Here is a 17,347-nt window from a genome sequence, read left to right as displayed (position 1 = left end):
CAGCACCGCATCATCAGCATACAACAGGCAACATACTTTAAAATTATTCAAATTCGCGCCCAATCCCACCTCTTTCAATTCTTGCATACAATTATCCATGTATAGATTGAATAACCACGGTGACATTACGCAGCCTTGTTTAGCACCTTTTGTGATATCAAACCACCCCGTAAAACCACCGTTTACCCTAACACATGCAACGCTTCCCTCATACAGAGACGCAATTGCCTGAATCAGATTCGTATTCACTCCATACTTGGACAACACCTTCCATAGCTTTTTCCTGTCGACTCGGTCGTATGCTTTTTGTAAATCTACAAAGGCACAGAAAAGTTTCTGGTTTTTTGCCAGAAACTTCTCAGTGAGCATACGCAATGAGAAGATCTGGTCCATGCACCCCCTTCCACTCATGAAAGCACCTTGCACATCCCATATTTTATCCTTTGTTTCCTTTCTTACTCTTTCAATCAAAATTCTACCATACAGCTTGCCAACTGAACTAAGCAGGCTAATAGCCCTATGATTCCCACATTCCATACGTGACCCTTTACCTTTGTATAATGGCATGATCACAGCCCTTCTCCAATCTAAAGGCGTGTAACCTTCCTTTAAACATTGGTTAAAAAGATTGCACAACCATGTGAGAATTACACGGCTACCTCCTTTAAAATATTCAGCAGCAATATTGTCAAACCCAACAGCCTTACCATTCTTCATACATTTAATCGAGCTTTCTATCTCATCCATGCTAATTTCGGTAACATTCACTCCATCGTCATTCATATCTGATTCGCCACTGGAATCACTGTCATTCACTTCGCTTTCGAAGACTTCCTCGAAATAATTCATCCATCTCTCTTTTATTTTTTCCTCATTCGTCAACATTTTTCCATCTTTTGATTTTATCACTTTCATGCTTCCGTTTTCTGGGCCACTCCGGGACCTTTTGACTTCTTTCCAAAACAACTTAATGTTTTCTTGGAAATGGTTTGTCATTTTCATTCCTTCTTCCTCTTCCAGGCGTTTCTTTCGTTCTTTCACTCCAACTCTTACTTTTTTCTTACATTCCTTATATACTTCTTTCGCTCGATACTTCTCTTCGCTGGAAGCACTGCCAGCCGCAATCAGACACAACCATGCTTTCTTCTTTTCTGAGACCAGTGCTTTAATCTCATCATCCCACCATGCATCACCTTTCTTCCTACCTTGCGTACTTATTCCACAAACCTCCCTAGCAGATTCACAAAGACACACTTTTATGTGGTTCCATGTTTCGTCTATGCTTAGACCATCCATTTCCTTCGCATTCAATCTTATCTCTGCACAATTCACATACTTACTTCTCACATTATCGTTTTGCAGTTTTTCTATTTTGACTAAGACCTTTTCTATAAATTTATCTATCCTTTCTACAACTCGTAGTACGTAGTACATTATGTTTTCTCTTTACTTTTGATAATAACTAAAAACAAAAAAAAAAATTCTACTTTTGTATTTTATACTTTCGGTACTTGGAAATATAGTACCTAATCGTTTTTATATTACCCACACTCAGGCAGTGCCTTAGTGGGTTTTCATTTCTTGTTTACACTATTTGTTAATATATATAATAAACTATTATATATGTATTATATATGTAAAGAAATTAAAATAAATAAAGTAAAAAATAAATAAAAAAATTGACAAGTTTTATAATTCCCAATTTTAAAATTTTAAATTTGTTTCATAATTTATATAGTTTACCATTAATTAGATAGGTATTTAAGTACCTATTTAAGATTTCCAAATCTTATGATTTCGTAAGAAATTTTGGTTTTGATTTACTACGAGAAAAAAATTGAAACATTATTTTTTGCACACGAAGTCTACTATTCACAAAACTGCTAGAAAAATATACATCATTTTACAGATTTTAAAAATAAGTTATTTCTAAAAATTATATTTAACCTTTTGTTCTCCCACGTTCTAATAAAGTTATATGATTTACGTGGCACTGGCAAGTGACGCCGTGACGCGAATCGGTGGCTGTAGCTAATTTAAGGTGTGTTGTGAACGGCACAACAACCCTAAACTTTCTCCGAAATTCTCTGCGGCATATTTATTGCCTCGGGCGAGCGGTAGGGGCTTGGGGCAAGTTACATCACACTTAAGAGCTCAGTTGCGGCAAGCAATGGGCATAATAGAGATAACCTCCAAGAAAAGCTCTGTAAGTACTTTATCGCTTTACTGGATTTAAAAGATTAGTTTAGATTATTTCACTAACTTTTAATTTTAAAAATTGGAACTACTTATCATATCAGACAAGCGATAAAGTAGGTACCATAATTCGAATTAAAAATTCTTTATTCGAAATGCGTATTTGTTTTTTTGTAATGCTTGACAGATACAGAGTGGTTTATTTATGACAGATACTTTAGTGAGCAATGGTTCAAAACGAAATCAGCCCGAAAATCTCTTCCTTTCCGGTGTTTTGAATGCCAATTATGATTATTGTTAATAGCATGGTTAATATAGTGTAGGTGCGTTACTGAGAAAACGCTTGTGGTTTCACTTAACTAAGTCCAGTGGACATGCTTAGCGGCTCGTTCAAATACATATTTTTGAATGGCTACCTTTTCATAGGCGGTACTAAATTTTTTGTTCGATTATTATGAATATAACGTTTCTTTTGTTTTTAACGTGTTCAGATGAATGTCGTAATTTTGCAAGTTTTCTAACACATGTGGTAGATTTCTTCTTTTGAAAGGCAACTATCCTGAGGCAAATATTTTTAATATTCTTAATAGGTACATCTATTTGAATTTCACTTCTGTTTTCGGTAATGAATGAATACAAATCTTGGAAGTGAGTATTAACCTACTTTCCGAAATCCGATTGAGCTGAAACTCGGCGAATAGACTTCATTAACATGGACCATGTATTTTATCAACTTTGGTGGCAATCGCGCAGACACACTCGGACATATACGCATTTATCTGAAATTTGATGTGACATTAAAGCAGTTAATATACGAAATAAATTTCGGTCCTACCCAATCTGGATTTGGCACAGTTGTTAGCGCGGTTGATTCCGGTCCCTGGGGAGGAAGGTTCAAGCCTTAGTCACACCAAAAAAAATATTTTTAAGGCGATGCACTACGTCTTGTAATATTTTGAATCGAGCCGCTATCAATAACACACCTTACGTAGATGGCGATAAAGCTTAAATTCTCGTTTAACACCATCCACCTGTTTTGATTTATGCAAGGAAAAAACATGGCCAAAAAGTGCCTTTTATTTTATTATGTGGATGTTCAGGCACAAATATTCAAATTTTTTACGATATTTTATAAATAACTTTATTCGACACATTATACAATAAAACCATAACCGAAAATGGGTTCGTAAGTAGGAGATTTTGAACTTTAAACCAGTTCATAGGCCTTATACATTATTTTTTTCTGGGCTTATAAAAAGACTAAAAACTACTTGATTATTTCAAAGGCCAAGATGTATTCTACTCGCAGTATTTAATTAAAGCATCTGAAACATTTCTAGGCGACCAAATTTTCAAACCAAAAACACATGATTTTTCATTACTACGTAGTGCATCGTCTTAAGCAATAATTATTAGCCCGAAATACCAAATTTATTAAATCTTTCGAGAAAAAATACATGCCGCCCACGGGAATTGAACCCGCAGCCTTCTTAGTGTCGGTCAGGTGCTCTACCATTATTCATTTAAAATAATGTTAGTAAGTTTTAAAAAAAACTCAGTTTTAAGCCTATATTTGAGATCTTTTGAGAGATGACACCACGTAGTTAGATAATATTTGATTGCCAATGTATTGAATTTGTTTAGAAATATTACTAGAAAATGTTTTCATTTATAATAAAAAAAGTTTTATTTTTTACGGGTTGTTTTTTTTTTATTTTAACCTAACTGTAAAAATACCGACAGTTATTAAATCTGTCACGAAAAATATGTCACTTTGCGCAACTGGTACGAACGTGGTAACGCAATATGTATTTCTGTGAAAAGCCGGATATAATAACAATATTACAAAATCCAGCATTCTGGCATTACCGAATAACTGAATAAGAATCAATACCAACTGGGCAGTATTAGTATTGACTTTCAAATATGTCGATTTGATATTAATTATTTTTAGGAATATAAAACGTAATACCTAGCAACAGCTTTCTGGCACGTACAAGTTTTTCATTGTTATATCAATATCATTACTGCCCAATTTAATTCTAAGAATAATTTCACAAATTTTCACTGCCCCTTTTCCGAATTCAGGAAATATCCAGTTAAAAGTTTTATAAAACATTTTCAGAGAACGTGATCGGACGTTCCTTTCATGTTTTTGTTCTCGTTTAAGTACGATAAATAAAATTTCTTTTTTTACTTTGACAAGAGAGAAATGCTTCGGAACTCTTAAATACGAAGTTACGACTTTGATACCATTTGTAATATAAAATGTGTAAATGTTAAATATTTCGTTTTAACTCAGAAAAGAATTTCTGGTTTAGATATTTATGAATCCGGTAAAACGACGATGGATTTAAATATCAGATTTTTTCACCTATTTGTGAGAGAGGTGGCATGAAAGCGATACAACTCTTGGTATATAATAGCGGTTCAGACGTATCGATTTTAGTTGATCAACTCGACACGCATATCGACAAATGTGAACCTCTTCTTTCAACAAAGTTGATCATGTTTTTGGTCAGAAATCTTGTCGTTGAATTAAAGCTATAATTGAAAGGTCTGAACACGGTATAAAGAGTTCGTGTGGTTGTCCGGTCTTCATTATAATCTTTTGACTAGTATTATTTCGCCACTTCATTATTATCACAGTACAACCTTGATGTAAAGGGCCAACAAAAATCAAGACATTATGTACATTTATAAATACGTGACATCTCATATGAGCCTCGAGTACGCACACGCGGTTTGACGACATGTTGAAGCGGATTAAGGAAGACACAGGTGGAAATGTGGGTTGTGAAGAGCCCGGGATGAATGAGGAAGGAAATACTATCGCTTTGGAACTAACAGAATCATACGGTGGTTTAACGCTCAATTCAGAACTAATTTTAATGCTTTGATCCAGTTTTTATAGCAAGTCCGAAAATTTTACCAAAGTAATTTGCATTCAAAGACCGCTTGTTGTTTTCTCAATACCGGGTTAGCCCCCAAGTATAAAACAGTATGTAACCACTCCAATATTTGCGTCCAAAGACAGCTTGCTGTTATCTCCATACCGGATTAGGACCCACGTCTAAAACAGTATATAACCACTCTATTATTTGCGTTCAAAGACAGCTTATTGTTATCTCTATACTGGGTTAGCCCCCAAGTATAAAACAGTATGTAACCACTCCAATATTTGCGTCCAAAGACAGCTTGCTGTTATCTCCATACCGGATTAGGACCCACGTCTAAAACAGTATATAACCACTCTATTATTTGCGTTCAAAGACAGCTTATTGTTATCTCTATACTGGGTTAGCCCCCAAGTATAAAACAGTATGTAACCACTCCAATATTTGCGTCCAAAGACAGCTTGCTGTTATCTCCATACCGGATTAGGACCCACGTCTAAAACAGTATATAACCACTCTATTATTTGCGTTCAAAGACAGCTTATTGTTATCTCTATACTGGGTTAGCCCCCAAGTATAAAACAGTATGTAACCACTCCAATATTTGCGTCCAAAGACAGCTTGCTGTTATCTCCATACCGGATTAGGACCCACGTCTAAAACAGTATATAACCACTCCATTATTTGCGTTCAAAGACAGCTTATTGTTATCTCTATACTGGGTTAGCCCCCAAGTATAAAACAGTATGTAACCACTCCAATATTTGCGTCCAAAGACAGCTTGCTGTTATCTCCATACCGGATTAGGACCCACGTCTAAAACAGTATATAACCACTCCATTATTTGCGTTCAAAGACAGCTTATTGTTATCTCTATACTGGGTTAGCCCCCAAGTATAAAACAGTATGTAACCACTCCAATATTTGCGTCCAAAGACAGCTTGCTGTTATCTCCATACCGGATTAGGACCCACGTCTAAAACAGTATATAACCACTCTATTATTTGCGTTCAAAGACAGCTTATTGTTATCTCTATACTGGGTTAGCCCCCAAGTATAAAACAGTATGTAACCACTCCAATATTTGCGTCCAAAGACAACTTGCTGTTATCTCCATACCGGATTAGGACCCACGTCTAAAACAGTATATAACCACTCTATTATTTGCGTTCAAAGACAGCTTATTGTTATCTCTATACTGGGTTAGCCCCCAAGTATAAAACAGTATGTAACCACTCCAATATTTGCGTCCAAAGACAGCTTGCTGTTATCTCCATACCGGATTAGGACCCACGTCTAAAACAGTATATAACCACTCTATTATTTGCGTTCAAAGACAGCTTATTGTTATCTCTATACTGGGTTAGCCCCCAAGTATAAAACAGTATGTAACCACTCCAATATTTGCGTCCAAAGACAGCTTGCTGTTATCTCCATACCGGATTAGGACCCACGTCTAAAACAGTATATAACCACTCTATTATTTGCGTTCAAAGACAGCTTATTGTTATCTCTATACTGGGTTAGCCCCCAAGTATAAAACAGTATGTAACCACTCCAATATTTGCGTCCAAAGACAGCTTGCTGTTATCTCCATACCGGATTAGGACCCACGTCTAAAACAGTATATAACCACTCTATTATTTGCGTTCAAAGACAGCTTATTGTTATCTCTATACTGGGTTAGCCCCCAAGTATAAAACAGTATGTAACCACTCCAATATTTGCGTCCAAAGACAGCTTGCTGTTATCTCCATACCGGATTAGGACCCACGTCTAAAACAGTATATAACCACTCCATTATTTGCGTTCAAAGACAGCTTATTGTTATCTCTATACTGGGTTAGCCCCCAAGTATAAAACAGTATGTAACCACTCCAATATTTGCGTCCAAAGACAGCTTGCTGTTATCTCCATACCGGATTAGGACCCACGTCTAAAACAGTATATAACCACTCCATTATTTGCGTTCAAAGACAGCTTATTGTTATCTCTATACTGGGTTAGCCCCCAAGTATAAAACAGTATGTAACCACTCCAATATTTGCGTCCAAAGACAGCTTGCTGTTATCTCCATACCGGATTAGGACCCACGTCTAAAACAGTATATAACCACTCCATTATTTGCGTTCAAAGACAGCTTATTGTTATCTCTATACTGGGTTAGCCCCCAAGTATAAAACAGTATGTAACCACTCCAATATTTGCGTCCAAAGACAGCTTGCTGTTATCTCCATACCGGATTAGGACCCACGTCTAAAACAGTATATAACCACTCTATTATTTGCGTTCAAAGACAGCTTATTGTTATCTCTATACTGGGTTAGCCCCCAAGTATAAAACAGTATGTAACCACTCCAATATTTGCGTCCAAAGACAGCTTGCTGTTATCTCCATACCGGATTAGGACCCACGTCTAAAACAGTATATAACCACTCCATTATTTGCGTTCAAAGACAGCTTATTGTTATCTCTATACTGGGTTAGCCCCCAAGTATAAAACAGTATGTAACCACTCCAATATTTGCGTCCAAAGACAGCTTGCTGTTATCTCCATACCGGATTAGGACCCACGTCTAAAACAGTATATAACCACTCCATTATTTGCGTTCAAAGACAGCTTATTGTTATCTCTATACTGGGTTAGCCCCCAAGTATAAAACAGTATGTAACCACTCCAATATTTGCGTCCAAAGACAGCTTGCTGTTATCTCCATACCGGATTAGGACCCACGTCTAAAACAGTATATAACCACTCCATTATTTGCGTTCAAAGACAGCTTATTGTTATCTCTATACTGGGTTAGCCCCCAAGTATAAAACAGTATGTAACCACTCCAATATTTGCGTCCAAAGACAGCTTGCTGTTATCTCCATACCGGATTAGGACCCACGTCTAAAACAGTATATAACCACTCCATTATTTGCGTTCAAAGACAGCTTATTGTTATCTCTATACTGGGTTAGCCCCCAAGTATAAAACAGTATGTAACCACTCCAATATTTGCGTCCAAAGACAGCTTGCTGTTATCTCCATACCGGATTAGGACCCACGTCTAAAACAGTATATAACCACTCCATTATTTGCGTTCAAAGACAGCTTATTGTTATCTCTATACTGGGTTAGCCCCCAAGTATAAAACAGTATGTAACCACTCCAATATTTGCGTCCAAAGACAGCTTGCTGTTATCTCCATACCGGATTAGGACCCACGTCTAAAACAGTATATAACCACTCCATTATTTGCGTTCAAAGACAGCTTATTGTTATCTCTATACTGGGTTAGCCCCCAAGTATAAAACAGTATGTAACCACTCCAATATTTGCGTCCAAAGACAGCTTGCTGTTATCTCCATACCGGATTAGGACCCACGTCTAAAACAGTATATAACCACTCCATTATTTGCGTTCAAAGACAGCTTATTGTTATCTCTATACTGGGTTAGCCCCCAAGTATAAAACAGTATGTAACCACTCCAATATTTGCGTCCAAAGACAGCTTGCTGTTATCTCCATACCGGATTAGGACCCACGTCTAAAACAGTATATAACCACTCCATTATTTGCGTTCAAAGACAGCTTATTGTTATCTCTATACTGGGTTAGCCCCCAAGTATAAAACAGTATGTAACCACTCCAATATTTGCGTCCAAAGACAGCTTGCTGTTATCTCCATACCGGATTAGGACCCACGTCTAAAACAGTATATAACCACTCCATTATTTGCGTTCAAAGACAGCTTATTGTTATCTCTATACTGGGTTAGCCCCCAAGTATAAAACAGTATGTAACCACTCCAATATTTGCGTCCAAAGACAGCTTGCTGTTATCTCCATACCGGATTAGGACCCACGTCTAAAACAGTATATAACCACTCCATTATTTGCGTTCAAAGACAGCTTATTGTTATCTCTATACTGGGTTAGCCCCCAAGTATAAAACAGTATGTAACCACTCCAATATTTGCGTCCAAAGACAGCTTGCTGTTATCTCCATACCGGATTAGGACCCACGTCTAAAACAGTATATAACCACTCCATTATTTGCGTTCAAAGACAGCTTATTGTTATCTCTATACTGGGTTAGCCCCCAAGTATAAAACAGTATGTAACCACTCCAATATTTGCGTCCAAAGACAGCTTGCTGTTATCTCCATACCGGATTAGGACCCACGTCTAAAACAGTATATAACCACTCCATTATTTGCGTTCAAAGACAGCTTATTGTTATCTCTATACTGGGTTAGCCCCCAAGTATAAAACAGTATGTAACCACTCCAATATTTGCGTCCAAAGACAGCTTGCTGTTATCTCCATACCGGATTAGGACCCACGTCTAAAACAGTATATAACCACTCCATTATTTGCGTTCAAAGACAGCTTATTGTTATCTCTATACTGGGTTAGCCCCCAAGTATAAAACAGTATGTAACCACTCCAATATTTGCGTCCAAAGACAGCGTGCTGTTATCTCCATACCGGATTAGGACCCACGTCTAAAACAGTATGTAACCACTCCATTATTTGCGTTCAAAGACAGCTTATTGTTATCTCTATACTGGGTTAGCCCCCAAGTATAAAACAGTATGTAACCACTCCAATATTTGCGTCCAAAGACAGCTTGCTGTTATCTCCATACCGGATTAGGACCCACGTCTAAAACAGTATATAACCACTCCATTATTTGCGTTCAAAGACAGCTTATTGTTATCTCTATACTGGGTTAGCCCCCAAGTATAAAACAGTATGTAACCACTCCAATATTTGCGTCCAAAGACAGCTTGCTGTTATCTCCATACCGGATTAGGACCCACGTCTAAAACAGTATATAACCACTCCATTATTTGCGTTCAAAGACAGCTTATTGTTATCTCTATACTGGGTTAGCCCCCAAGTATAAAACAGTATGTAACCACTCCAATATTTGCGTCCAAAGACAGCTTGCTGTTATCTCCATACCGGATTAGGACCCACGTCTAAAACAGTATATAACCACTCCATTATTTGCGTTCAAAGACAGCTTATTGTTATCTCTATACTGGGTTAGCCCCCAAGTATAAAACAGTATGTAACCACTCCAATATTTGCGTCCAAAGACAGCTTGCTGTTATCTCCATACCGGATTAGGACCCACGTCTAAAACAGTATATAACCACTCCATTATTTGCGTTCAAAGACAGCTTATTGTTATCTCTATACTGGGTTAGCCCCCAAGTATAAAACAGTATGTAACCACTCCAATATTTGCGTCCAAAGACAGCTTGCTGTTATCTCCATACCGGATTAGGACCCACGTCTAAAACAGTATATAACCACTCCATTATTTGCGTTCAAAGACAGCTTATTGTTATCTCTATACTGGGTTAGCCCCCAAGTATAAAACAGTATGTAACCACTCCAATATTTGCGTCCAAAGACAGCTTGCTGTTATCTCCATACCGGATTAGGACCCACGTCTAAAACAGTATATAACCACTCCATTATTTGCGTTCAAAGACAGCTTATTGTTATCTCTATACTGGGTTAGCCCCCAAGTATAAAACAGTATGTAACCACTCCAATATTTGCGTCCAAAGACAGCTTGCTGTTATCTCCATACCGGATTAGGACCCACGTCTAAAACAGTATATAACCACTCCATTATTTGCGTTCAAAGACAGCTTATTGTTATCTCTATACTGGGTTAGCCCCCAAGTATAAAACAGTATGTAACCACTCCAATATTTGCGTCCAAAGACAGCGTGCTGTTATCTCCATACCGGATTAGGACCCACGTCTAAAACAGTATGTAACCACTCCATTATTTGCGTTCAAAGACAGCTTATTGTTATCTCTATACTGGGTTAGCCCCCAAGTATAAAACAGTATGTAACCACTCCAATATTTGCGTCCAAAGACAGCTTGCTGTTATCTCCATACCGGATTAGGACCCACGTCTAAAACAGTATATAACCACTCCATTATTTGCGTTCAAAGACAGCTTATTGTTATCTCTATACTGGGTTAGCCCCCAAGTATAAAACAGTATGTAACCACTCCAATATTTGCGTCCAAAGACAGCTTGCTGTTATCTCCATACCGGATTAGGACCCACGTCTAAAACAGTATATAACCACTCCATTATTTGCGTTCAAAGACAGCTTATTGTTATCTCTATACTGGGTTAGCCCCCAAGTATAAAACAGTATGTAACCACTCCAATATTTGCGTCCAAAGACAGCTTGCTGTTATCTCCATACCGGATTAGGACCCACGTCTAAAACAGTATATAACCACTCCATTATTTGCGTTCAAAGACAGCTTATTGTTATCTCTATACTGGGTTAGCCCCCAAGTATAAAACAGTATGTAACCACTCCAATATTTGCGTCCAAAGACAGCTTGCTGTTATCTCCATACCGGATTAGGACCCACGTCTAAAACAGTATATAACCACTCCATTATTTGCGTTCAAAGACAGCTTATTGTTATCTCTATACTGGGTTAGCCCCCAAGTATAAAACAGTATGTAACCACTCCAATATTTGCGTCCAAAGACAGCTTGCTGTTATCTCCATACCGGATTAGGAACCACGTCTAAAACAGTATATAACCACTCCATTATTTGCGTTCAAAGACAGCTTATTGTTATCTCTATACTGGGTTAGCCCCCAAGTATAAAACAGTATGTAACCACTCCAATATTTGCGTCCAAAGACAGCTTGCTGTTATCTCCATACCGGATTAGGACCCACGTCTAAAACAGTATATAACCACTCCATTATTTGCGTTCAAAGACAGCTTATTGTTATCTCTATACTGGGTTAGCCCCCAAGTATAAAACAGTATGTAACCACTCCAATATTTGCGTCCAAAGACAGCTTGCTGTTATCTCCATACCGGATTAGGAACCACGTCTAAAACAGTATATAACCACTCCATTATTTGCGTTCAAAGACAGCTTATTGTTATCTCTATACTGGGTTAGCCCCCAAGTATAAAACAGTATGTAACCACTCCAATATTTGCGTCCAAAGACAGCTTGCTGTTATCTCCATACCGGATTAGGACCCACGTCTAAAACAGTATATAACCACTCCATTATTTGCGTTCAAAGACAGCTTATTGTTATCTCTATACTGGGTTAGCCCCCAAGTATAAAACAGTATGTAACCACTCCAATATTTGCGTCCAAAGACAGCTTGCTGTTATCTCCATACCGGATTAGGAACCACGTCTAAAACAGTATATAACCACTCCATTATTTGCGTTCAAAGACAGCTTATTGTTATCTCTATACTGGGTTAGCCCCCAAGTATAAAACAGTATGTAACCACTCCAATATTTGCGTCCAAAGACAGCTTGCTGTTATCTCCATACCGGATTAGGAACCACGTCTAAAACAGTATATAACCACTCCATTATTTGCGTTCAAAGACAGCTTATTGTTATCTCTATACTGGGTTAGCCCCCAAGTATAAAACAGTATGTAACCACTCCAATATTTGCGTCCAAAGACAGCTTGCTGTTATCTCCATACCGGATTAGGACCCACGTCTAAAACAGTATATAACCACTCCATTATTTGCGTTCAAAGACAGCTTATTGTTATCTCTATACTGGGTTAGCCCCCAAGTATAAAACAGTATGTAACCACTCCAATATTTGCGTCCAAAGACAGCTTGCTGTTATCTCCATACCGGATTAGGACCCACGTCTAAAACAGTATATAACCACTCCATTATTTGCGTTCAAAGACAGCTTATTGTTATCTCTATACTGGGTTAGCCCCCAAGTATAAAACAGTATGTAACCACTCCAATATTTGCGTCCAAAGACAGCGTGCTGTTATCTCCATACCGGATTAGGACCCACGTCTAAAACAGTATATAACCACTCCATTATTTGCGTTCAAAGACAGCTTATTGTTATCTCTATACTGGGTTAGCCCCCAAGTATAAAACAGTATGTAACCACTCCAATATTTGCGTCCAAAGACAGCGTGCTGTTATCTCCATACCGGATTAGGACCCACGTCTAAAACAGTATATAACCACTCCAATATTTGCGTCCAAAGACAGCGTGCTGTTATCTCCATACCGGATTAGGACCCACGTCTAAAACAGTATATAACCACTCCATTATTTAAGTTCAAGGACAGCTTGTTATTATCTCCATATAGGGTTAGGCCCCACGTCTAAAACAATACTCTAAAAATACATACATTAGAAGATAGACGTAAAATAAACGATTTAACGTTCTTATTCAAAATACTTAACCCTAAATTCGACTGTTGTGAACTCCTGCAACTTATAAACATACATAAACCCACAGTAACAACACGACAAAATACAATATTCTACAGCAGTACACATAAGCGTAACTACATTGCCCACTCTCCAATACAACGACTTCACACCATGGGAAATCATTACTTTGGTGATGTTGACATATTCAATACCAACTTGGCAAGTTTTGTGGATCATTTAAAACATTTATTTCAACAATACTCCTAAACACATCATGTAAACCTACAAATAGCTGTAATTTTCTGTTTTTGTTTCTTGACTTGTTGCATAGCTTTTATCAAATGTAATTTTATTCTTATTTTTTATGTTTCAAAGTATCTGTCAAATTAAAATTATACTACCAACCATGTAAAAGCCCTCTGGGCGTTAAATAAATAAATACGTAACCACTCCATATTATCATTTTCTTTATGAGCAGTCGGTTTCTATTACTCACTCTTTTTTTAAGCCCAGTAATCCCTTAAGCTTTTTGAAAGCTTCTGCCACGTTCTCTAGACAATAGACATCCCCAAAGGTGAACGTAGTTCAAAAAGGTTAAGTCCCCGTGATTTAAGGGACGATTCTGATGTCTCGGGAATGTCACTTGAGATTTAGCCACGCGGCGCTGTCTGGGCAAGTTTGTGGATTTTTCATAAACCAACCACACTTTTGTGGTATTTTTCTGTCTGCGAAATCGAAATCATCATTTTTAGGACGGGTTGTTTCGCAGAATTCGAACAATTCATCAAATTTCAAAGTTAATATTCGAGTTCTATTACTATCTAAGTTATGTGAAACCAAATTATAATAGAACTTGTGCCTTTCTCAGAAATTGAATATTAACATTTAAATTTGATGAATTGTTTAAATTCTGTGATACCACCCGTCCCAAGTGGGAAATTACCTGGTGAAAGAGCACAATTCAGAATTGAAATGTTGCTTGAAATAACTTTGGCCGTGTTTGGTGACCATGGCCAGGTGAATAGCCAGGTACTGCCCCACCTTCCTCTGCCTCCACATCCTTCCCAAATGGCTCGCAACGTACCCCAATTGGGGATGTCATAGTCTCACTGGCTCCAAGGTAGTTGGAGAAATCTTGTTCTGAATCCACATAAAAATGAAATTGGTGCTTTACTTGATTTTCATTCTGTATCCCTACGCTGGATGTGACTAATTGAATAACTCAGTGCGGAATGTCACCATTATAGTGGTAGGAAAGGTAGGCTTAATCTACCATCTATGAATAATGCAAGAAAGGTTTCATCGGCTAGTGAAACTCGTGACTCTGACAAAAAGGGTTTAATTTAATGTCAATTTGTTCCGCTACCTACTTTAAAGCCGTCCTGCTTTGGTTTCACTATATACTTACGAAATAAATATATACCTACAATTATTTATATTTAGTAACGCTGTAGACATAGACCGCGTACACCTGAGTAGACGGTTCCATGATAACTCAACACAGTGACAATTCAACACACTTTTAAAAAGTGATATAAAGTCATTAAAAACGATGAAAAAAAAATTTTTTAACCTAACCTAACCTACTTAACCCAGTTAATAAAGTTTTTGTTTCATCACTTTCCATGACTTTATATAACTTTTTAAAGATGTGGTGATTTATCCGGTTACCGAGTAGACCATATTATAGCAAGAATATATGGTAAGCAATTAATCGCACCACTTAAATCAATATTATTGTAAAAAACTTTCATATATACCTATTACTGTTCGCTCTAAAAAATTACTCCACTTCAATAATATAAGTATGAATAATTGTTATCACTTAGGTTTATTCGTTTGCTTGTATTTGTTAAGAAATACTTACATCCCTCAGAGTTTTTGTTGTTAGGAACATATAATATACCTACCTGTACATTATATCATATTTCCCGCACTAACTAACTCAACCACGACTAACCTTGCACAAGCTAACCAATCTTTTTTAATATAATACTGGCTGAAGTCCTCCGTGTTGCTCGCACATTACACAGATTTTTTCGATTCCTAATGTAAACAGTGACCTTTTTATTGTTTTGAAGGTCAAGTGTGCAAAATTTGATCAGTCTCGGAATAAAATTGTAAATTTGTATACAAATCAAACCAGGCTTCCGCCCGGGCCCACCCGGTCATGGTCACGGACTATTTTATATATTATATATCTACAGACAAACTTTATATAAATAGAAAGAGTAATTTCTTTTTTCTATTTCTGTATCCTGTGATGCTGTATGGAAGGTATCCTATTTTTATATTCCTTTCAATAAATGTATATGGTTTTCATACGTCTTTCTGCTGTCTGAAATTTATTTCGAGCATGGTATTATGATTTTGAAAATGCGAGATAAAGTTTTTCATATTTCTCAGTGACGGTGTTCGTAATTTTTTTACATTTAAATCATTTTTATATTTGGTTTCTCTGTCGGTTCAAAAAGGTATTGATTATAAAATTGCGGATTTGTATATTTTATTAGAAATATTTTAACTGTTGGAATTTAATCCTTTGAAGTTTGAAGTGCCTACAAAATAATATAGACTTTTAATATCTTATAAAATACATACTTTTATAATACAGGGAGTCCAGGTGTAAAGGGCGCTAACTTCGGGGGATGATTCTACACGCTAGTACAATAAAAAAGATACATTAATTTTTTCGAAATTCCAACGTTTATTTTTTGGTAAAAAAAGTTGAACTGTTCGTACGGGAAAACAAATATTCTTCTATCAAAAAATAATTTTGTATTGAAGAATAAACATTGTAATTTATAAAAAGTTATTTATCTTTTATACTTCTCCCATCGTGTAGAATCATCTCCCGAAGTTAGCGCACTTTACCTCCGGACTGAAAACCGTATGAACTGTTATTGAAACACCAGAAGTGCCTTTCAAACAAATTTTAACGGAAACAAATGTACCATTTAGCCCAATAGCCTAACCCTCTGTATCACTTACACTCGACTGACATCGCAGATCGTCATCCCATTTGATTTTCGTCAATACAGTTTTATATTGAAGGCTAATATTTGGATCACGAAACACATGGAATTTCTTGTGTTCTTATTTATTCGATGCAAACGACACACATTTAATAATAATATTGGATAACTTGTATGGCGCCGTTTTTGTGAAAAATCACAGGCGCTGTAAACTGTAAACGGTTTCTTGTTATATTGCATGTATTGATGCATATATACGCAGGTAAGTAATAAAAAAGGGTAACCGGATAAAATTATATAATAATAGGTTAGATTAGGTTTGTCGTTTATTTGTTATTTTTCTTCCTTTTCTTCAATGCTTTGTTTTAGCATGGAACCGAAAAAAGACTGCAATAAGAAACACTTCTTTTCAGATAAAAATGGCGCGACAGGTTGATCGACCCACCTCCAGCCTGACGTAATTTCGACAAGCGTGTCCTCATCCCTCTCCCACACATCACCCGAAGAGTGTACAGGAGCTGCGCAACATGGCTAACACGGCGCATCTCATGCGCAGACAGAGCAGCCGCGACCTCTATGCGCAGAAGTCGCAGGACAAGCTCGAGATGAAGGAACTGAGGGGAAGGCTTGTGAGGATGGAGAGTGGAGTTAATAGGGTAAGTTTTTTTATGTTGGCCACACTGAATTTTCTTTTAATTTGTTTTTTTGTGAAATTAAAACATTTCTGGGTTACGATTAAGCTTCTGAACTCCACACAGGAGGCCATCAGGAAAATAATTTCCGTAAGCGCCTGCATCATCTTTGGGGATGCTGTGTAGATGTTTTTTTTTTAAAGAAAAGAAGAGAGAGGATGTTCAGGGAAGGAAAAAGGAATGAGAGGTGGGTAGGAATCTGGGGGTCAGTATGTCCAGGAAGTATGAATCCATTCCTTCCACTGCAGTTCAAGACGCTGGCGATGAGTTGAAAGAGTCCTTTGGAGAGGTTAATAGGGATCTCTCTCAACCGGCCTCCGGAAAAAACTGTTGAAACTTCGGTCGAAACCTGGAGGTAA

The 17,347-nt window shown here is 37.2% G+C and overlaps 1 protein-coding gene across 2 annotated transcripts in view; it reads left to right on the top strand.

The window, feature by feature from the left end:
• Positions 1-17,347, top strand: part of LOC149422503 (sodium-dependent neutral amino acid transporter B(0)AT3) — a 69,305-nt gene that overhangs the window by 41,823 nt on the left and 10,135 nt on the right. For both annotated transcript variants that reach the window (XM_089633330.1, XM_089633329.1), the window contains exon 2: positions 16,710-16,952. In XM_089633330.1, the coding sequence (XP_089489456.1) occupies positions 16,824-16,952 (129 nt within the window). In that variant the 5' untranslated portion in view covers positions 16,710-16,823. The remainder of the gene's footprint in view (positions 1-16,709; positions 16,953-17,347) is intronic.

The sequence above is a fragment of the Hesperophylax consimilis genome, chromosome 7, assembly GCF_061612785.1.
Source record: "Hesperophylax consimilis isolate HC1 chromosome 7, BYU_Hcon_1.0, whole genome shotgun sequence".
NCBI lineage: Eukaryota > Metazoa > Arthropoda > Insecta > Trichoptera > Limnephilidae > Hesperophylax > Hesperophylax consimilis.
This window is presented reverse-complemented; position numbering and strand designations above follow the sequence as displayed.